The 24,439-nt window shown below is 37.5% G+C and overlaps 1 protein-coding gene across 4 annotated transcripts in view; it reads right to left on the reverse strand.

Moving 5' to 3' along the window:
- The window catches only part of TLK2 (tousled like kinase 2), a 118,178-nt gene that overhangs the window by 18,524 nt on the left and 75,215 nt on the right, over nt 1-24,439 (reverse strand). For all 4 annotated transcript variants that reach the window (XM_077853898.1, XM_077853897.1, XM_077853896.1 and 1 more), the window contains 7 exons: nt 20,966-21,076; nt 19,820-19,956; nt 12,440-12,592; nt 8,608-8,674; nt 7,152-7,249; nt 5,470-5,551; nt 549-640 (listed from right to left, as the gene is read on the reverse strand). In XM_077853898.1, the coding sequence (XP_077710024.1) occupies nt 549-640; nt 5,470-5,551; nt 7,152-7,249; nt 8,608-8,674; nt 12,440-12,592; nt 19,820-19,956; nt 20,966-21,076 (740 nt within the window). The remainder of the gene's footprint in view (nt 1-548; nt 641-5,469; nt 5,552-7,151; nt 7,250-8,607; nt 8,675-12,439; nt 12,593-19,819; nt 19,957-20,965; nt 21,077-24,439) is intronic.

A 24,439-nucleotide genomic window follows, 5' to 3' on the forward strand; every position in this document is an offset into this window, starting at 1 on the left:
AGAAGACAGGCAAGCACGGTAAGCAGGACACTGAACATGGAGAATTCTGAGAAGGGAAACTATGAGGGGGAGATGAGCCCAGCACTGAGGAGCTGAATGAGTCAAGTAAACACCATTGAGGCACCTCTAGTGACCCCCACTGTATCCTCCATGATGAAATGACTGAGATAGCAGAAGCCTCACCCAAAGCTCCCCAGGAGCCCCAGGGCACTACCATCTGCTTTCTACAGACAAGCAAGATGGTTTCTGAGGCTTTACTTGTTTATTGTAGCTAAGGTTAGATACATAATGGAAAGGGAGGTTAAAGAGTATGGGTTTTGGATTGAAGGAAGTCTAGGTTTAAATACTAGCTCAGCCATTTCTGAACTATTACTCAAATTCTGGAAGTTTCAGTTTGTTCATTGGTAAGATGGAACACTTACTCTCCTAGAATAGTTAGAGGAGTATGTGACACCACAACAGCAGTGCACATACCATGTTAACCTGGGGTTCACACCACAGCCACTACTCCTGAACTCTGACAAATCAGACATTCTGGCATCACTTACTTGTGGTAATTCTCCTTTTTCTCATCTCTCCAGTTTTTGTTTAACTGGTGAATTTTCACAGCTACGTATCTTTGTTCTGTTAGATCAAATGCCTACAAAGAAAAGAAATAAGTTATATTCTGGGTAAAAGCTAACAAGAATTACAGGCAAGTAATGCATTTGAAGCTTCTATTTAACACATGGATATACTCAAAACCTAAAATGCATTATTAAATACAAGCAGCCATGGATGACAACACATAACGTACTTGTTTCAGAGTTACAACCATCTTCTTAAAACTTGTGATCAGATCATTTAGAGTCTCCAGACGCACTGGCACCAAAGGGCTTAGGAAACAACCAGGCACACACCACAAACAGCAGGCCGGCCCGCGCCTCACCAGTCACTCCCAGACAGTTCTCTCTGTGGACACTGTCCGCCCTCTCTTTGACCCTGCTCCCCTGGGCTGTGTCTTACCCCTCTGCTGACATTGGGACTTGACAGGCTTCACTGGGGTGTCCTGCCACTTCTGAAATGCTGGGGACACAGACTACCTCCTCCTTGAGAAATAACCCTTCCAGATACATGTTTGTTGAGAAAATAACCTCGTAATTTGTTATATTGAGTTTATTAAAATACAAACAGAAACAGAGACAAAAACCAGTCCCACCCATATACATAAGATGGGTAAAATGAATAGCACTTTCTGATGCCAACAATGTCTGAAGTTGGTCACACCAGGTCACTTCTCTAGTACTGTCCAAAGAAAGGGATAGACTTTCTCCAAAGACCATCACAGCTGGAAAGTCCTCCATCAGCTAAGTAGTACTATACAGTGAAGGGAAGAAGGCAAACAGGTGGGTTTGTGAGGATGCTGGGTATAAATCACAATTTGGTAAAGTGAGGAGCATTTTAATATAATAGGAAATGTCTCTTATATAAAATAATTCATGGAGGAATTCCTTTGGAATGAATAGTTTTTCTTAGCTTTTAAAGTTCAGATGAGAAACTTAATACTAGAGTTCCAACATTATTACCACCCATCTGCCAGTTTCCACAAATGTATGAACAGATGAAGGTAACAGGCACAGGAAAAGTCCATGAATAGTGATGATTACTGTTCTATGGATCTTTTAAAATAAAAACTACCTCTAGGAGAACACTAAATGCAAGAGAGGGCTGCTTATAAAAGAAACTCCCAATTTATACTAAAATTAAACCAGTAGTTTTAAAAATACAAAACCACACAATTCAAACAGAATATCTTATTTCACAGAAATGGAAATTTCTGAACTCTATTTTCAGAGTGGACTCTGAAGTCCACCTGCAAACTTGTATAACATCATGGCTTTACAGCAAAGAACAATTTCAAGCCATTAAAAGCCAGATCAAATACCACCTGATTTATAAGAGCATAAGAACATTAATGACACTACAAGTGTCTTTTTTTCCACCCACCACACCATATTTCTGAATCCAAGACACTGGGATCCACCACTGATTAAAAGAAAGGCTTCTGGAGAGTGGAGAAGAGCAAAAGAAGAACTACGTGGAATGTACACATCATTGGATGAAGCATCTAAATTTTAGGAATATTAAAAGGTTTAAGGAACACACTAGGGAAAAAACAGGATAAAGAAATCACTAATGAGCAACTGGGAAGTACCAAGAATGAATTTTGATATTTTAAAAAAGTCGTCTCATTTCTGGGTTTATAGCCAAAAGAATGAAAAGCAAGGTCTTCAAGAGATATCTGCACACACATGTTCAAAGCAGTACTATTCATAAAAACCAGAAGAGGAAGCAACCCCAATGCCTACTGCCAGATGAATGGATAAAGAAAATGAAGTATGTGCATCAATGGAATATTATTCAGCCTTAAAAGAAGGAAATAAAAAGGGGGGGAGGGGAATCCTATCACAGGCTTCAACATGGATGAACGCTGAGAACATTTTGCTAAGTGAGCCAAGCCAGTCACCAAAAGACAAATATTGTGATTTTACCCATATAGCTATCTGAAAGTAGTCCAATTCATAGAAAGAGAAAGTACAACGGTGGTTAGCAGGGGCTGGGGGAGGGCAAGAGGAGAGTGGTTGATTAAATAGGTAAAGTTTTAGTTTTCTAAGATGAGAAAATTCTGGAGATCTGTTTTACAAACAACATAAACATGGCTAACACTACTGCACATTTAAAGATGGTTAATGTTGGTAAATTTTGTTTTTATCACAATTTCAAAAATTATCAAAAATAAAAAATTAAGTGTACGATTTAACAATGAAACCAAAACCAAAAAAGGTAAAAGGAAAGATGAAAGCAAAAGTGCAAAAGTTAATGGAAAAAAAAAACAACAACCCCTAAACGCAACCCTGGGCGCTTGGGTTGCTCAGTCAGTTGGGCATCTGTCTTCAGCTCGGCTCGTGGTCTCGGGGTCCTAGAATCCAGCAAAGCCCCTGTCTTTCCTGCCCCGTCCCCCACCACTTTGAGATCTCTGCTCAGCAAGGAGTCTGCTTTTCCCTCTCCCTCTCCCCCTCCGTTATACTCATTTCTCTCCCTCTCTCAAATAAACAAAAATCTTAAAAAACAAAACCCAAATCAAAGAGTAGACTAGATCAACAAAAAAAGGTGGACTCTTGGCAGGGGAAAAAACTATTGACTAAACCTCTCTGACCTATCGGTCAAGAGATGCAAAAATGGGCAGCCCGGGTGGCTCAGCTGTTTAGTGCTGCCTTCAGCCCAGGGCCTGATCCTGGAGACCCAGGATCGAGTCCCACATCACATCAGGCTCCCTGCATGAAGCCTGCTTCTCCCTCTGCCTGTGTCTCTGCCTCTCTCTCTGTGTATCTCATGAATAAATAAAATCTTAAAAAAAGAAAAAAAGATGCAAAAATGAATATTTCATTAAAAAAGAAAATAACTAAGGTATAGATGATATTTTTAAACCAAGGTGAGGGCAGCCCAGGTGGCTCAGCAGTTTAGTGCTGCCTTCAGCCCAGGCCTGATCCTGGGGGCCTGGGATCGAGTCCTGCGTCAGGCTCCGTGCATGGAGCCTGCTTCTCTCTCTGCCTGTGTCTCTGCCTCTCTCTCTGTCTGTCTTTCATGAATAAATATAATCTTTAAACAAACAAACCAAGGTGAAACAGAAGATTTTCCAGAAAAATTAATCAAAAGTGACTTTAAGAAGGGGAAGAAAATATGAATAAATCAGTATTTGTAGAAGGAATTGAAAAGGTAGTCAAAAAGTTTTCCTTGGGGTGCCTGGGTGGCTCAGTCAGTTAAGCAGCTGCCTTTGGCTCAGGTCGTGATCTCAGGGTCCTAGGATGAAGCCCTGCATCCAGTTCCCCGCTCAGCGTAGAGCCTGCTTCTCCCTCTCCCTCTGCTGCTCTCCTTGCTTATGCTCTCTGTCAAATAATAAATAAAATCTTTAACTTTCAAGGAACCAACAATTCCTATGTAATGCATTCCAGGGCATAGGAAAAAAAAATAGGCACAACTTATTCTGGATAAGTAGGACACAGAAGCTAGACAATGCTGCCTGCACATAAAAGACAACTATGGGCCAGTCCCACTTACAAACATAGATAACAAAATATGATATATTAGAAAATCAAGCCCAATAGTACACTAAAAATAATATTCTAGTTCCGGAAGTGGATAGTGACAGTAGTCGTACAGCATTATGAATATACTTAATGCAAGTGAACTGTACACTTGAAATGGTGAAAATGGTAAATTTTTATGTATATATCACCACAGTAAAATATTAACACTAAAAAAAGGAAAACTGTTCAATCAGTATGTTGTACACCATAAACTAATATAACATTGTGTGCCAACTACAATTAACACACACACACACACACACACAGGTACTAGTCGTTTTGGAAAATATATTTTTTATAACAATAAAAAGTGGGGGATAGAACTAGTTTATAGGGATCCCTGGGTGGCGCAGCGGTTTGGCGCCTGCCTTTGGCCCAGGGCGCGATCCTGGAGACCCGGGATCGAATCCCACATCAGGCTCCCGGTGCATGGAGCCTGCTTCTCCCTCTGCCCATGTCTCTGCCTCTCTCTCTCTCTCTCTCTGTGACTATCATAAATAAATAAATAAATAAATTAAAAAAAAAAAAAAAAGAACTAGTTTATACTGTTTGTACCTGAAATGAAAACTAATTATTTTGTTCAGAAGATTTCCCATATATAAATCCATAGGGCCCAACATAAATCCTAGCAGTGAAGGCTGCAGTTCAGGAAGAGACTAAGCAGGGCCAAATAGTAAAGACTATTTAATAAATGGATTCTGCATGTAAAAGCCCGGTGCCAGAAACAGCTAGGAAGAAACTTAAGGAGGCAGTGACTAGTGAACATGTTATTGGATCTGCAGCTATCCTGAAAATAAGCTGAATTTCTCATTTAGCACAAACCAACTGGAATGGAGGCACAGCAGCCTGAACTCACTGGCCTAGCTGAGGCCGGGATGCTCCTTCAGAATGCCAGAGCTACTAAACACTCAGGGCTTAGAAGAGGAGGACATTTTAAAAACAAAAACCAGGTTTTCAAGTAAGAATGAACTTTAACACATCTATTTTGTTAAAAAATAAAACTGTAAGAATAAAAGTAACATATACTTATTTCTAACAAATGTGAGGTAGGAAATGTAAAACCAGAATAAAAATCATCACAGTTTACCCAGAAATGAGTGTTTTCCTTTCTGGTTTTTTTTTTTTTTTTTTTCAAACTTGAGAACAGTGCAAAAACACTGTATCCTGCCTTAGTCACTGAAGTTTACTGGAAGCAGTTCTCCCTAAGATACAGGTTCTTAAAGTTTTTGAACTTCAACGAACAGGTATCAACCCACAATTATCACTATTTTTAATACTCTTTCAAGTTGATAATAACCAATAATTTAATCCTTAGTCTCTGTACCCAGTTTCTTACACTTACCTTGTAAACTTCACTGAAACCTCCTCTACCCAAAAGATGTAATAACAAATATCTGTCATTTAGCGTTGGATGATCTTTAAATCTGTGGAAACAGAGAATACAGAACATCCTGAGTTTAAGGACCACATAATCTCCACACTGGCAAAATTCTCAGAGTATCTTACATGCTCTACACATGATTACAGCTGCTGCTGACAGTCTGGCAACAACACCAATATAGCTAGTTGTGAACATGAAGTAAGTTATATAGTTCAAAGAGACCACACAATTACAACACACAGCACTAGCTCTAGAGCCATTAGGCATAGGTGCTAGGCTCAGCGCAATGACACCTGGACCTGTGACCTTTGTTGACCTTCCTCCCTTTCTTAAAGGTGGTTGTGCAACTACCATCACCATCCACTTGCTATAAGGTACAGACTACACCAGATCAGGGATTTTCAAACTGTACTACCTACTTAGTTCTTCCAAAGTATTCAAGAGCCACATGTTCCCACTACTCCAAAACTAATACAATAAAATGTAAAGATATTTTACACGAACTTAAAAATTATCAAGTCACATGTTCTCTGTTCATTCATTTTCTCTAAGACAGTTTTACAATATAACTGTTTTCCCCACAGAAGATTCCACCTCATGCTTTCTAACAGTAAGACAAAGAAGGGATGCTGGCAAAAATAACTTCACAAATATTTCTACCTAATTCCTAATCTTAAATAGCTCGACTGTTACTCCTGAAATAATTCTGAGACAGTGACATGCCTACAGAGAGGTGACATGACTGTGGCAGTTAGCTCCTTGTTCAGTCACAGAGTTATAGATCCCCAGTTGGGCTGACTGAATTTCACTGGGCTACCATAAAGATGATATAACAGCATCAGGGCACGTGGCACTGTGCCACCCCCCCACCCCCCCAGCCACCACCACCTCTGCCGCCATACAGCCATAAAGTACTCAGTCATGGTAACTGCTGCCGCTTCACAGAAAGAAAAGTCCATGGCTCACACTGGCCAAACAAAATTACTCAAGCTACAGCTATGTCCAAGAAAATCACATTTTGGAGTCAGAAAAACATGAATAAGAATAGATTATGGACTGAAACTACTTCCCACTTTAATCTACTTTTCAGTTGCAATCCTTTAAATAACTTATAAACAAAGGTGGGCATTCATCTACAACTAATGCACTGAACTTACGAGTCTCTTGTTTAAAATCTCAACACACAAATTGGCCCTTAAAGGTCATTCCAAAACTGGTGCCATCTCAACCAAGTAACTTTCCATGACACCATATGGTCACCCATGCTTCCATTTAGCAAGGCTCTGCAGCAATCTGAATATACATGTATCCCAACCACTAAGAACTGCAAAGCTGTATTGTTTTAGTGACCTCTACCTGTGTAAAAATGCTATAATATGTATACAGATATTTAACATATAAATCTAACATATATGTGTGTGTGTGTAAAAAAAGAAATTTATTTATTTATTTATTTATTTAAACAAAAGCAAATCATAGCTGTGTTATGTTCACAAACTTGTATTATACCTTGCAATACAGCTAAATACACCATGGAATTATTTACCCAATTTATATTAAGCAGAAACATCATTTTAGACCATTCAATTCAAGTCAGAAAGTGTTCAGCAATCTCCAACCCAACATACCCCCAAGTTGCTTACTGTGAATTATCTTCATTATGTATCCTTTTTAGTTCCCTGATATGTAGATTTCTAACCCTTTCTAGCCTTTCCAGCTCTGCCTGGATCTCTGCTTCCTCCTACAGTGAAAAGGAAAGAAATAGCTCAGAACACAGGACACTGCCTTTTCAGAATCTCATTTCAAAAACAGTAGACGTTTCTCTTTTCAAAAACTAAAGTAAATGTTTCTTTTCCACTGAAAAAGATTTAAGAACTAGAATTTTGATCATAAAAAATAAACCCACAGTATTTACTAAAATTCAAACCAACCAAATGAATACAAGAAAGAAAAAAAGCCCTCTGCTCCCATGCCGCCTCCTCTCCATCATACCCCTAGATGGAACTGCTGATAAGTGTCTCGTGTAAATTTCCAGAAATGTTCTCTGTATTTACATATAGGCACACAATTTTTTTTTTTTAAATACAAAAACCAGAGACTATCTGGTTCTGCTCGGTAAGTACAGATTATACTTGGTGCCTTAAATTCCACTGATTTAACAAGATCTGAGCACCCAGTGGGGGAAAACACATACACCAACAGCAGTTTATTAGATGCTTATTGACCATCATTACCATAAGTAGCACCTACCAAAAAAGTATGGGCTGCTAAATTTAGGAGATAAGCAATCTACATCCAAGATGCCTCTGTGAACATTGCCAATAACAAGTTTTAAGTAGGTGCCTTCATGTTACAATATGGCTGATACAAAACCACCTCAGCCAGTTTAGGCAAGAGATAAGAGCTACTATGTGATTTAAAATATCCTAAGTGTCGTCATATCAAATCTGAACCACCTGCTCATATTGTGTATTTTTTACTATAAGGATAACTACTTATGAAGCTTTATAAGATATATAGAATTATCCACTGGCGCATCATTGGTTGAAAAAGTACTTTCATTGGGTGGCTGGAGTTGATTCAAAAATTTAAAAATACGGGGATGCCTGGGTGGCTTAGCAGTTGAGCTCCTGCCTTTGGCCCCAGGGTGTGATCCTGGAGTCCCGGGATCAAGTCCCACATTGGGCTCCCTGCATGGAGCCTGCTTCTCCCTCTGCCTATGTCTCTGGCCCTCCCTTCTCATGAATAAATAAAATCTTAAAAAAATATATAGAAATACAAGAAAGGAGGGGTACCCAGGTGACTCAGCTGGTTGTGCATCTAACTCTTTATTTTGGCTCAGGTCATGATCTCAGGATCCCAAAACTGAGCTGTGAGTCGGGCTCTAAGCTCAGTGGGGAGTCTGCTTTAGACTCTCTCCCCCGCCCCACTCCCACTTGCTTTCTCTCTAAAACAAACAAATAAATAAAATCTTTAAAAAAAATACAAAATGCAATAGCTTAACTACTGAAGATTTCTACTCAAATGTGTCAAACTATGACATTTGCTTCAATACCACATGTAAACTCACTTCTCCAGACATATTTTTATTACACTTACCTTTTTAAGATGACCTAATCTGAGTTTGAAAATTTCTTCTTGTTCATGGTATTCTGCTAATGTTAACCTGGAAAATAATGGCAGAAATCCCAGTAAATTATTTGAAATTGTAGTGTGCCTATTAAGAGAAATGACAAAGCATGTCATATGATATATTCAGTCTCTCTGTTAAAATAAAAGATTATCTAGAAGTCCTCTAACAAGAGAAAACTTTTGTGATTTCTCAGATGTGACATGAAGAAAGGTCTGCAGAGCCAGAAGACTAATTTGTAAAAAATGAGAAAAGAAGTCAGCTATATTTTTACATTATTTATGAAATGAGCTTTGTCCATACAATTTCAGATGAAAATTCATTGGGAGAGGTAGCCAAAATTATATGCCTAAGTTTTTTTTGAGGGGAAAATATTAAGCCGATGGATTTGATTATTTCTGATAACTCTTAGACCTTTCTACTATAATAACAAGGAGAAGAACAACACAGTAGAAGAGTCCAGGATTTGGAGTCTGAAGTCTAGAGTTCAAATTGCAACTCAGGCCATGTGACCTTGGACAAAGCAACTTTAACTTAAATCTTAGTTTCTTAAACATTTAGCAAGTAATAACCCCCCACCTAACAAAGCTGCTGTGCCTATTAAATGAAAATGTGAAATAATCCATATTGTATAGTTTCTTTTTAAAAAAAATTATTTATTCATGAGAGACACAGAGAGAGAGGCAGAGACATAGGCAGAGGGAGAAGCAGGCTCCATGCAGGGAGCCCGATGTAGGACTCGATCCCAGAACTCTGGGATCATGACCTGAGCCAAAGGGAGACACCCAACCACTGAGCCACCCAGATGTCCCAATAAATAAAATCTTAAAAAAAAAAAAAAAAAAGAAAGGAATGAGCATTTAAGAAGTGACAGCTTACTCTTCTATCTTCACTTTCTTCATACTCTAGAAGCACACACATATACTTCAAAGTTTCAGGTGTCACTGTTTAGATATATTCTAAATAGCTGAAGGAAGAAATAGCTATCCTATCAACCAGGCAGGGCTACAAAATAGCCTTTGAGATCTGACTAAAATAAAATAAAAAGAATAGCAAGAAGAAATGTATCCACTAGGGCTGTTACGCTTGTCTCTTCACTGTGCAGAAATACTAAAATCCATTATTCTGTATCACACCAGTTAAAAAAGGAGAAATGAAAAATCATAGCTAGGGACTCTCCTTGCCTGAAATAGGTTCAATACCAGGATGGATAATGTGACTCACACTAAGGCTCCAGAGGAATGTTTTTGGCTTCTGGCCAAAGGAATGAGCCAAGTCACAGATACTCTAATTAAAAACTGGACTGAAAACCTTCCAGCCTGGATTTTACACAGGACTCCAGATGGCAACTGCTTACTGACACACTACTGGCCTGGACTGAATTCTAATTATTGTTCTATGGCAAGGAAACAGCCTATGCCTTCTATTACTCCTAAGCCAATGGTCTTATGATAATTTTCAAGTAATAATGGAGGGAGAGTCTCTCCACAAAATAAATATGGGAGTGGTAGCAAAAGAAGACAATGATCAGATTACTGTGTATAACATTTGCCCAGAAAAATTTAAAATCTGGGCTCCTACTTGGACTTTCTGAAAGGAAAGACTTTAAATTTAGAATCTAGTTTTAAAATATTTATTTGTAAGAATGAACATGTTTCCCAAGCTTATGCACTGTGCGTATTCTTATCACTATACTCAATGTAATTATTAGTTAATTACAATGTAATTATTAGTTAATTATTAATCTGTTCATTTCTCCTAAATAAACCATTAGCTCCTAACACTGGGGCTATATTCTTAGCTCTGTATCCCCAGTGTCCAGAACAGGGCCAACTGTATAATAAGCATTTAACACAGATTTACAAAATGAGTGGCAAGGTAAAGGCTCCCCAACACATCAGGTATATATGGAGTGAGGACTGGTGTAAGCTATCTTTCTCACTGGAATGGGATATCATGGTCTTTTAAAAATAGTGTAATACAAGTATTATTATACTTGAGATGGATTATGTTAATATGTTTTTAAGAACTGATATGAAAACATAAAGGCAAAAGACATTCTTCAATAAATCATACAATATCATTATTATCTTTTATTTGTGTCTATCTTTGGATCTGAAACTTATTTTCAAAGAATCCCATAATGACAGCTGTACCAAATTTCTTTTTCCCTTGAAAAACCAATTCACCCACTACAGATACACTGATTACAATACCAGTAACTGTCTCTATGAAAAATGTATTTAAAATTTCAAGTATCTGAGCGCCTGGGTGGCTCAGTGATTGAGTGTCTGCCTTTGGCTCAAGGTATGATCCTGGGTCCTGGAATTGAGTCCCACATCGGGCTCCCTGCGTGGAGCCTGCTTCTCCCTCTGCCTCTTTTTCTGTGTTTCTCATGGATAAATAGATAAAAATCTTTAAAACATAAAATTTCAAGCATCCAATTGAGAAATCAACTTCATGGCCACCATCAACTCTTCAGAAACTGCCTATACTATCTGTACATCTTTTTCCCCTTTTTTTATTTGAAAGTTTCTTGAAGACAGAGGTGCTGACTTAAATTTGTCTTTGGGGTATGTATGAGGAATATTTTAAGTAGGTGAGTAATATATAGGTTATTTCCCATGTCAATTTTGTTTTGGAGTTCCTGCTTAGTTGGCAAACTATAGCCCATAAGCAAGTCAGCTCACTCTATTTTTGTAAATAAAGTTTCATTGGAACACAGCCATACCCATTCATTTATGTATTGCCTGTGGCTGCTTTCAGGCTACAACAGATGAGCTGAGTAGCTGCAATAGAGACCTTCTAGCCTACAAAGCATGAAATATTTACCATTATTGAAAAATCTTGTCAACAACTGTCCTAGAAGAAGATTCTCTTAGCGGAGTGGATTATCAAGAATGTGATAATCAATTAGGGAAATATGACACATGGCAAGGATAAAAAAGACAGCATCTATACTAAGGATCTTCTACCCCTCACATTCATGCAGACTAACTGCTGATTGGCAGTGGAAAAGACGACTACACTGTCACTGAAGATACTGGTGTTTTCCTTAGGTCCACGGAAGAGGAAAAAATGGTGATGTCAAGATTTGGCTTATTGGGAAAATACTCTTTTCTAAAAATAATATATTTTTTTCTTAGCTTACTCCTAAAATTTGAGACTGTTAACTAAGTGCTGTTTAGACCATAAAGAGCATTCTTCAGCTGTGCATTCTTTAGTTCAAAATAGTAGCTGGGGGCAGCCCTGGTGGCTTAGTGGTTTAGGGCCGCCTTCGGCCTAGGGCCTGATCCTGGAGACCCAGGATCGAGTCCCACATCAGGCTCCCTGCATGGAGCCTGCTTCTCCCCCTGCCTGTGTCTCGGTCTCTCTCTCTCTCTCTGTCTCTCATGAATAAATAAATAAAATCTTAAAAAACAAAAACAAAACAAATAGTGGCTGGGTAATACCCATAAGATGATACTGAGGTACCATAACCCAGATCCACACATAAGCAACTATACAATTTGACGATCACAATGACATCACATTTGTTACAAGGGTGGCCAAAGACCATGACGCCAAGTTAAGAGACATTATTTCTCCCACTTATTCAAAAATACCTGAGATCAGGACTAAGAAAATGAATTTTACAAGGTTTTAATATATGTTGTGAGTAAATCCATAAATGTAACTAAAAAGAAGGCTAATGCTCTAGAAATCCGCATAATTTATCATTTTGTCCAGTGGCACTCAACAGGACATGAGTATTTTGGGGAGAGTATAGTTTCTCACAATTCACATTAATAAAGAACATACGTTTCATTTTCAGCTCCATTGGTCTTGCTTTTCCGCTGTTTCTGCTCATTGGTTGCTGGAGGGGCCTGTCCCATGGCAGGAGGTTTCCGCTTTGCTAACATTTTCCGTTGTCTTTCTATCTCTTCCCTCTGTGAATTTATCCTTTCCTGTTGCCTAGAGATAGAAAAGATGTGGCACAGAAGGTGATAAAAAAATTGTAACATGGCTGTAGAATAAATATCTTGGTATGTATATATGTGATAGGCTTCAGAAAAAATAAGCCCTTTCAATCAATAAAGATTTGATTTTAACTTCAGGTTAGAAGAGCCAAATAACTGATGACAGAAAGAAGTTTTGGAATGAGTCTGTGCTTTAAGACGGTAGTTATAATTTTTCTCAGACCAGGAAAGCAGGCAGGAACAATATCCAATTTCCACTGCAACCTTATTTTCTGACTCAGGAAGAATTTTCTGATTTCTTTTTAACAGTTAAGAAAACAACTCTTGGTATGACCCCACTAAAAACCTGTTATTTCTATAAGAAAATTACAAAAGGTTCCAAGCGCCTTTTAATTTTTTATTTGGATTAAAGTCTCCTCAAATTTTATCTAAAAGCATAGCTAATATGAAGGATGCTAAACAAAGTAAAAAAAGATTTTCTTTTTAGAGCTATCGTTCATTTTACTCTAAGTGAGCCATTACCACCCCCACAGTCATTCCCACTCACTGATATGGTCAAACTTAAACTAAGTTTTTCAAAAATAAGTACTCTCAGAGAAAGCACAGTAAGGCCTTGCAACTCATAAAAACTCCTTAGAGAATGGGGCAAAATGAATTCGTAAAAAACATCTACAAAGATTCTTCAGATATCTAACATCATCACCATTAATGGATGTCCTAATAAGAAGTCAGAATTTTCTAAAATAAACCCATTTGCGGGCAGACCGGGTGGCTCAATGGTTTAGCGCCGCGTTCAGCCCAGGGCCTGATCCTGGAGACCTGGGATCGAGTCCCACATCGGGCTCCCTGCATGGAGCCTGCTTCTCTCTCTGCCTGTGTCTCTGCTGCGCACCCCCCCCCCCCCGTGTCTCTCATGAATAAATAAAATCTTAAAAAAATAAAAATAAATTTAAAAAACCCATTTGCAAATTAGGAGTCAGTAAAAATAGCAATACTAGAAAACCACTTTGTCTCATATATGCCTAACAGATACTAAAAAGTCTGGAGACCTGGCATATTAAAAATATACCAAGATTTGGGATTAACCATTTTAAAATAAAATAAAATATTAAAATCTTTAAATCACCTACCCTAGTTGAAAATCAAATGCTAACTCCTCCTTCTCTCTCTACCCTGCTTCCTCCCACCTCCTTTTCTTGATCCCACCTTCATTTCTACAGAATGACGGAATCTAAGTTTTTAACCGATTTTCAAATGAAGTCTATTCAACCTTCTTCAGAACCTCAACATTGTAGTAGTCAATCTCTAGTCAATCCCTATACACAGTGTATTTTTTCTCGGAAGAATAACAACCAGAAAAACAAGACTGTATTCCAGGGTAGATACCTACAATTCATACTCCTATAGCTAGAGGGACAATACTGTAAGCAAGATTAACCTAATCAAAGCATTGTAAATAAATATTCATCTAATAATACAATTCCTCTGGCTTCAGGATGAGCTGATTACTAAATAGATGTCAATTTAACAGCAAAATGGAAACCATAGAGTTTTGTTTGTCTGAAAAAAACTTTTTAGGGCAGCCCCAGTGGCGCAGCGGTTTAGCGCCACCTGCAGCCCAGGGCGTGATCCTGGAGACCCGGGATCGAGTCCCACGTCAGGCTCCCAGCACGGAGCCCGCTTCTCCCTCTGCCTGTGTCTCTGCCTCTGTGTGTGTGTGTGTGTCTCTATGAATAAATAAATAAAGTCCTTAAAAAAAAAAAAACTTTTTAAAACTATCATTAAAGATGTGCCTCCCCACCAAAATACATGTATACGGCTTGAAAGACTTCTAGATTGAGACTAGAATCCGTAGGTAAAATCACAATCTTTCCTCTGATTCATGTCTTCCAGAAAACACTGTCTCAGAATAGCCTCTCAAGGAGTTTCTCAATCAAAACATTGGTAAAATATCTTTAGCTCCTTTTCTATCCTTTCATGGACCATGAATGCAAGGCACAGTATACTCTCTAGAGATGATTATATAGTATATAGTTTAAACTATAAACTAAAGAGGGCAAGTGGAGTGCCACAGTGTCTTATCTTTGAAAACGAGCTGCTCTGGAAGATTGAGATTTTCAGCAATCATCTTTATTAAACATAAAATAAAACTAATTTTCTATTAGTTTCCAGTAAGAATCCAAAAAATTTGGTCTCCAGAGATTCATCAAGAAAGAGGCCCCACAGCCATCATATGTGTAATGCATAAATACAGCGTACAATGATGCCAAAACTTGGGGAAATTTTAAACTGCATATTCTGAGAACAAGAACACTTTCTTGAACGTGAAAATGCAGAGATCACAATTATATACAATATAGTAACAATTCCTATATTAATTCTTGATATTCTTAAAATGATTTAGCTATTTATACTTACAAATAAAAATCACCTAAAGACAGTCCTATCAGTGATACTTCATTTACATTTATTTTGGGAGTAGAATCTGGAATTATGTCAGTAAACTGTAACTCATCTTAGAAAAGAACCATGTCTATCAAGCCTTATACCTCTAATACATGACAGTTGCTTTTTAGAGTTGATCCTTAAATACTTCTTGCATTGTATCAATTTTAGAGAATAATGGCCATTCATCACCCATAGAAAGAGTATTTCCACTATCTTTCTTTCTTTAAGATTTTATTTATTTATTCAGGAGAGACACAGAGAGAGAGGCAGAGACACAGGCAGAAGAAGCAGGCAGAAGAAGCTCCCTCTGCGGGGAGCCTGATGTGGGACTCTATCCAGGGACTCCGAGATCATGTCCTGAGCCAAAGGCAGATGTTCAACCACTGGGCCACCCAGGCATCCCTCCACTATCTTTTATAGAGGTATTGATATCTGATAATCCACCTCATTCAAATCTAAATAACCCTATTTAAAAAGCCATTACCTCTTAAAAGAAAACAAGACAACCATAGTCTTAGGCACCATTACAGATTGAAGTCGGTCACCTAAAAAGATATGTTAAAGTTCTAACACCCAGGACTTCAGATTATAACCTTTGGAGATAGGGTCACTGAAGATGTCATTACTTAAAATGAGGTCATACCGGAGTGCAGTAGGCCCTTAATTCAACATGACTAATGTCCTTATAAAGGGAGAGAAGACACTGTGACACATAGAGGGAATAGCATGTGAAGATGGAGGCAGAACCTGAAGCTATGTTTCCACAAGCCACAGAATGTCAAAGAATGATCCTCCCTAGAAGCTTCAGAGGAAGTATGGTCTGTCAACACCTAGGTTTTGGATTTCTGGCCTCCTAAACTGTGAGAGAATAAATTTATGTTGTTTTAAATCACCTAATTTGGGATGCCTGGGTGGCTAAGTGGTTGGGCATCTGCCTTTGGCTCAGGGCATGATCCCAGGATGGAGTCCTGCACTAGGCTCCATGCAGGGAGCCTGCTTCTTACTCTGCTTATGTCTCTGCCTCTCTCAAGAATAAATAAATGAAATCTTTAAAAATAAATAAACAAACTGCCTAATTTATGATATTTTGTTACAGTAGCCCTAGGAAATGAATACAGACACCTTCAACAGTAAAACTGTATTCCAGACTCCAACCATACTATACAGTAACTAGTAAGAGAGATATTAAAAAACAAATGCACGTATTTTTAGACATCATTTTAACCAAAGGGACAAAAAATTTAGTAATGATCTACAGATAACTCCTGAATATACCAGATAAAAATTTTTACAGATTTCCAGAATTTTGTGTTCTTTATCTACTGTGTAATGGTATGGACACTCAACGGAGATCTGACACTTAGAACATCAACCAAGAGTTGTTTTTCATCATAGATCATGTGACAAAGAATCACATGGTTCACAAGAAATCATTTTAAAATGGGATTCTAGGGACGCCTGGGTGGCTCAGTCAGTTAAGCATCAGACTCTTGACCTCAGCATCATGAATTTGAGCCCCACTTTGGGCTCCACATTGGGCATGGAGCCTACTTAAAAAGGGGGCAGGGGGGTGGATTCTATTACTCCTTCTACACCAGAATAAATACCAAGACTATCATTACAACGCTAGAAGTTTAATTTACTCCTGTTGATAATCCATATCTTCTTAAGTGACCACAATTTTGTATATGGTCAAACCTCATGACTTTAATAATATTGTTTATTTCAATATAAACAAAATTTTTTTTAAAGATTTTTATTTATTTATTCATGAAAGACACAGCAAAAGAGAGGCAGAGACATAGAGGGAGAAGGAGGCTCCATGCAGGGAGCCTGATGTGGGACTTGATCCCGACACTCCAGGATCACGCCCTAGGCTGAAGGCAGGTGCTCAACTGCTGAGCCACCCAGCGGCCCTAAACAAAATCTTAATAAAGAATTTTTTCCCTGTTTGAGGAAAGCATCCTAGGAACCTAATTGGAAAGCAAGGACCTTTGAGGAATGCACTAACTACTCTACATCTAGACTTTCCAGCCTGCTCTTCTAATCTACAGATTCTGGACTTGAGTGACAGCCCAACCAGCCCTGCCCTCTGCAGACTAGTCAACTCCCACAACCCAAAGCCTTCATCTATCCTGTCAATACTGCTTCTCTTGCCTGATGGTGATTTTGTACAAATCAATGGTTTTTGTAAACTGACAGCCTCTTTTAGCTTGTCTGAAGTCAAAGAGAATTTCTTATCAGTGACAAGGATCTCCTTTCTGTCCCGAATGGGTTTTCCGACAATTCTAACCCAAAGTTTTATATATCTTCCTCTCTCTAGAGTTCACTTGTAGCACTGAATGTGTAAACGTATGACAGATTTTGCCAACTCTCGGATTCTCTGATTAATATATTCAACAACCTTTACATCATCTGTTTGAGCTTTATATTTCAGAAATAAGGCCGGCATATACTTAGGCTCAGTACTTAATGGTGAAATTTAGATCTGTTTAATAAAAATGAAAACCACCCCCACCACCACCAAAAGCAATTTTTTTGATTACCTCATCACTGACTGAGACTTTAAGACTTCAAAGGAAGAGTATACTGAGTAAACCACAGTATATAACATAACTATATTCTCAGAACTGTAAAATTCGCTACTTTCTGGGACACCTGGGTGGCTTAGTCGGTTAAGCATCTGCCTTCAGCTCAGGTCATGATCCCAGGACCTGGGATGAGGACCCACAGGGGGCTCTCTGCTTAGTGGAGAGCCTGTTCCTCCTTCTTCCTCTGCCACTCTCTCTGCTTGTGCTTGCTCTAATAATTAAAATCTTTAAAAAAAAAAAAAAAAAAGCTACTATTTCAGTAGGTTCAAACATACTTTGGAAAGGAAAAAACTGCAATACAACTCTGATTTACCTACTAGGTGGTAAATTTTCTATTGTAGGGAATTAATAAAGATCACTCGAAAAGAGCAGAGGAACAAAGTAAAAACAAAAGAATTGCACTGAGGGTCCTGCTGAGACTGTATTTAATTATCTGATTAAATTTTTAAATGTTAAAAAAATAAATAAATAAATAAATTTTTAAATGTTTTGAGGTTTGTCTCTTCCTATAAAACCTAGCACTACTACCTGGTGTTTAGCTACTTCATCCCCAAAATATGTATCATGGAGTTTCTTATATACAGAGAATAATCATTTATGAGGATATCAAATATAGCCTTAAAACTGAAGAACTTCAGCTTCTGCATTAAAACTGAAAGGGGAACAGCCCAGATGGCTCAGCGGTTTAGTGCTGCCTTCAGCCCAAGGGCCTTGATCCTGGAGACCAGGGATTAAGTCCCACGTCAGGCTCCCTGCATGGAGCCTGCTTCTCTCTCTGCCTCTCTCTTTCTCTCCCTGTGTCTCGCATGAATAAATAAATAAAATCTTAAAAAAAAAAAAAAAAAAAAAGGAAAGAAAGAAACTGGATGGTATGCCAATCTCAGGGCAATTTACACGTCCTAGTCAGGGTGCCATGCCTCCATGTAGCAGCCATTTCCACTGCCCTGGTGCATCTCTGCTCTCACCAGCCACCTATGCTTAGCACTTTAGAATGGATGTCGTTCTGAGCCTCTGGCACCTGGCCTAACTCAGAAGGCTTTGTTTTTCTTCCTGGGTATTGTATCTTTCACTCAACAGCTAGACTCTTATCACACCAAATTACACATACTTAAGGTACAAGTGTGAGGCAAAAACATACCAAAGCTAAGTGGAGGGTAATGTATGATACATAAGACAGTGACTACTAATGTGCAATCCAGAGGTTAGGATTATTAATAAGATCAAAATCTGTACTTTATTTCAAGCATAAATGTTATTTATGTTTCATTGCTATTAAAGGAGTCCCACACTCTCCAATTACTGCTCAAGAAGCTACATCAGCAAGGAAAAGGAAAAGCAGTCTATGGAACCATCCTATTCACCATGACCCACAGATTGAAAGTTTGAGTCCTCAATTAAAAACACAATGCCCTTCCCCCCAGCCTCAGATGAAAATAATCTAGCAAATAAAGACAAATAAGATATACCAAAAGGTACAACATAAAGATATATATCTTTTTAAGTCCAGAGCTAATATTAGCTATTTACACAGTTGGAATTTAAGATTTTAAATGTCAATTTCCTCCTTCAAGTAGACACTTGAATGTTTCAAACCAAAGTTAAAAGTGAAGTTAGAAGATAAAGTGAATGAGTGCTTAAGATTCCAAGCTGCTGACAGACACACACTGTGGCTGGCCCCTAGCCTGACCACTGGCTCAGCCTCTGACTTTAAGGGAGCCGCTATCTCAAATCACCGGACACCATCTCCTTAAAGGGCCTCAGAGACATATCTTATAAGGTTCTTCTAGGGTTTTATTTTGCTTTCTACCTAATTCAGGACATTCTTCCTTAGGTCTTTGCCTATTTCATTTCTCTGTGGGCCCAGAATCAATAAGCTCACTGACTCCTTGTGAAAATACATTACATAATTTAAAAAAAAAAAAAAAAAAAAGTCAAGTACCAGATTTTTCTTCCTTAACTTCAGCAATTCTAATTCTTTTAAATTTTAATGTAGAACTCATTTACTATTTCTCTGATTGTGTCATTTTTCCCAGCACTTCACCTCATTCCCTATGTCTCTTTACACATGTAAGGACTGAAGTTGAATGAAGAGGTGCCTACCACTACTAAAATTTTTAATGACTACAATTACAGAAAACTTAAACTAACTTTTCAATTTCATTTAATCAATGCAGTTCACTTACTTGATAAGGTTCTGAAAAGCATAACCATCTGTCCATTGTTCAGTAAAAGAGGCCCCATGTCGAACAGTGGTAAAGTGGCCCAATCTCAAGCGGTCTTGCATGCTCTTATCTCTACATGCCATCTTTTCCTGTTTTGACTTAGGGGAAAGGACAAATAGAAAATAACTTTATTCTCCTATGAGAACTCAGATACAGCATGATGCTTATTTTTTGTACTATATTGATCAAAATTTAGTACAACTGGCTGACTCTACGTGGTCTTCAGGAAGTACCCTAAAACTTTAAATAAATTCTCTGTATTAACATGTATGATATTATTTCTAAGATTAAAAATGAAAAAAGTGGTTTCCTTTCTATAAAATTAATGAATTAAAAACAAAGTCCTCCTCAGTATCTTTGACATTAATAAAATAACCTACTTCCCTTTTATCAGTGCTCCCTGTCTTTTTAACAGCATTCCAAAGATTCCAGCAGAAGTAACCACCAATCGGTCTGAAATCTCTAGCTTATAATAATTTATTTCATTAGCAATACTGTTTCCATCTATGATAAATACACATTAGGGATATAATTTTAAAAACTTTCAAGAAAGAGTTACTAATAACTAGCAACTAATCAATTACTATATTAAAGGAAACACCAGCCAATTAAAGTAGTTGCATTTTAAATAAATAAATAAAGTAATTGCATTCAAGTATATATCAACTTAATTTTTTCAAAGCATAAAAAGCACTTAATTATCACATTACTATAAATGTAAAGTTACTCCAAATACCATCTCTAAAATGGAAGTCTAAGTATTGCTAAATGTTTGTAATACCAATAGGATGTGCATTTCAATTAACAGGATGAATGTTAAGAATTCAGGAGAGCAACACTGCAAATAAACTCAAGTGGGACAAGCTATCCCTGTGCAATCAACATTACACTCAAAGCAAGGCACAATCAGAAATAACGTCCCAAATTATCACTCTGGACACTAGGGCCAGTGTCCACGTAAGAAAGAATTCTAATTGTCAAACCATAATGAGTCTTCTCATAAAAGCCCTATTCTCCAGTATGTGCATCTTAGGTAAGGTACAAGGAGCAACACCAATGCCACACCCTGAGCACCCGGGGATGCTGGCCACCAACCAAGATACTCACCTTTTCTATGAGAAGTTTCTTGCTCATTGTCACACATCGATTCAATCGTTCTTTGTACTTCTCTAGCATCTTTTGCTGCTCGTCAATCTGCCGCCTCAAATCACAGTTGGCCTTCAAGGGGAAAACAGTTTTTAAATTAGCTCCAAGGAAGACAGATTAATACAAAAGCAGTTTTTAGGGAGTCCAACCATAATTTCCTATTGTGCAATCAAAAGCAAAATTAAGGTTCAAAGAGCTAAGAGTAACTAGATTTAAAAAACAAATACTTCATTCCTTTATTCTCTCTTCATAAACTTGTCTATTTAATAAAAATGAATTGTTACTACAAGTGAGCAAGTTTTCTACTGATCATGTTTTACTCCTCTCAAAAGGCAGTTATTATAGGCAAATCAAGTACATCACATATACCTAAACTGTCACAAAACAAAAACCTACAATTAATGAGATGTTTAAAACACATTCAAAAGGTAATTAAACACTTTAAAGCACTCACAGAATACTTACAAATGATAATTAAATACAAAAAAATTACAAAATTTTTAAAAAACTACATAATGTTATGTTCAATTGTTCCTTGTTTATTTATTCTGTTTCCAAAGAAAAAGAGACATGAATTTACATAAATGTTTCTTACCAGGGAAACCAGGCACACCCATGCCTGCATAAGACAGAACTAACAAACAAGATGAATAGGAGGTCCTGGTTCTCAAGAATGCCACAATGTAAATACGCAGTCAATTTAGCTGTGGTCAGAAGAAAGGGCTAAATACTTTGAAAAAGTCAAACCTCCTACAATAACAGAGAAGGGAAGAACCACTAACCCAAGGTCAATTTCGACTTGCAATTTTTAAACTTATATTAACAAAAGATCTCTATTCTTTCAGCAAATAAATGCTACTTTATAATAAAGTGCTTGAGTTGTGAAAAAGATCTGGTATTTCCCAATCAAATGATATACGTGTTTCTGAAACAATAAAAAAGCACAAATGGAAGATATTACAGGCACGTAATTTTTGAGACTTTATAGCTTCATTTTTAAAGTGACCAATGTACAACAGCTTCCATTGCCAATTTCTACTCTCCTTATATGTATAATTTCTATCAGTTCTTTGTATAGAGTTCTATGGACCACTCTACCAAAAGCAAAAGTGCAAAAGTGCATTTGGATAAATGTGACTGATTCATAATAAAGAATCTATGGAAGGACGCCTGGGTGGCTCAGCGGTTGAGCATCTGCCTTTGGCTCAGGGCGTGATCCCCAAGTCCTGGGACTGAATCCCACATCGGGCTTCCTGCATGGAGCCTGCTTCTCCCTTTGCCTATGTCTCTGCCTCTGTGTGTGTGTCTCTCATGAATAAATAAATAAAATCTTAAAAAAAAAAAAAAAAAGCCTCTCTTCATTGAAAGATGGAGAAAAGGAAACAAAAAACCAGACCTAGTAAAAATATTTGAGTCAGGAAAAAGAGTATCAGCTTGAGAATGATGAAAATGATCTCCCTAATCAAAAGAACATTTTAGAATACAGCATGTCATATTCCATAAAACACAAAAAGACATGGCAACTATGAAATCAGAGTCAAAAACTGTAAGGAATGTGGTTTTGGGATGGAATAAGAAAGTGAATTAGAGGGGATCCCTGGGTGGCTCAGCGGTTTAGCGCCTGTCTTCGGTCCGGGGTGTGATCCTGGAGTCCAGGGATCGAGTCCCACATCGGGCTCCCTGCATGGAGCCTGCTTCTCCCTCTGCCTGTGTCTCTGCCTCTCTCTCTCTCTCTCTCTCTCAGTCTGTGTCTCTCATGAATAAATAAATATTAAAAAAAAAAAGTGAATTAGATAAGGGGAATAAAATCAAGTAAACTAAAAATGTAAATATTAGAATCAAAACTGATATAAGATACAGTAAACAACAGAAAATATAAGGAAGACAAATTAATGTTTAATGAGATTCAGAAAAAAAGATCAATCATGTTTAAAGAAGACTTGAAGTGATAGAAATAAAGGGAAGAGATCAGAGATTCAAGCTAGAAACCAAGGAGGAGACCAACAGAAGATAGAGGCAAAAATTAAGCATAACCACACATTTCTAGAATAAAAATTTAGAGACTCTTGTATAGATGTACCCTGGCAAAAATTTTTGAAATACAAGAATAAGAGGAGCAAGTACCTATAACAATCATAGAAAACAGATTACAGGGTTTGTTCCTTTGGTCATAGTCTTCTCAGAAATAGTAAATGCTAAGAAAAAATATAAAATGTGCATACACATGTGTGTCTGCATCATACAACAAGGAGGTTAGAGGAGAAGCCTAACAAGTTATGACACAAAAAGAACACCTTTTATTTTCTTTTTAAGAACACCTTTTAAATGGGAAGGCAAGAGAAAGAATTCTCAAATCTACAAGGAAACAAAAAAACACTAATATATCCTTCTTAAAAAATAATTACTGGGATGCCCGGGTGGCTCAGCGGTTGAGCGCTTGCCTACGGCTCAGGTCGTGATCCCAGGGTCCCGGGATCAAGTCCCACATTGGGCTCCCTGCGTGGAGCCTGCTTCTCCCTCTGCCTCTGTCTTTGGTTGCAGTCAACCAAAATATGAAATAAGACCAAAAAATAATAATACTGCCAATGAGCTTAACATATTACTAATTATTGTAAATTAGGTCATAAAACTGCTTGTAATATAAGAATTATTCTTATACAAAATATTAAAAGTAATAATTTAATAATAGTCTAAAGACATCAGATGTTACTCAGACTAGGCTTATGGTTCAGATACGTGCTCGATTCCAGGTTTTATACAGGAGGGAGTCAAATACACTATGTTTTACTGTATTTTGATAATTACAGAAATAGAGGTGAAATTTTTTGGAGGGTAATAATCACAATACAGTGAATTTTATTACCTTTATTATTAAACATTATTATTATTGTTAATAAACAAAACCCTTCTTCAAATAGTCTTACTCAATAAGGGAGAGAGACTGCAGATCCGCACCCAGCTGTGTCATGCGAGCCCTGGAGGTTCTTCCAACAGAACCTTCAGGGCCCCATGGAGCCAGATGGAAAAATACTGCATTAGTACAAATGAGATCAAACCTACACCTTCTAAATCATTGGAGAAAAAATAAATAAATAAATCATTGGAGAAGATAAAAATGTTAGTCAATTTTATTTATAAATCAGGAAGACTGATTTATATATGCATTTACATATATGTGTGTATACACACACACACACACACACACACACACTACAAATGGCTCAAAATTACTAAAGGAAATGTACCAAATGTTATTACTCAGTTAATGGAATTATGGGTGTCATATTTTTTCAGCATTCTCTAAACTTATTAGAATAGGCATATACTGCTTTTATAATAAAAAACAAAGTTTTTTAAAGAGTGAGTCAGTCAATATGGTAAATTGCATATTAAAAAAATATTTTTGGGCAGCCCTGGTGGCTTAGCAGTTTAGTT

The sequence above is a fragment of the Canis aureus genome, chromosome 16 (assembly GCF_053574225.1).
Source record: "Canis aureus isolate CA01 chromosome 16, VMU_Caureus_v.1.0, whole genome shotgun sequence".
NCBI classification, from domain to species: domain Eukaryota; kingdom Metazoa; phylum Chordata; class Mammalia; order Carnivora; family Canidae; genus Canis; species Canis aureus.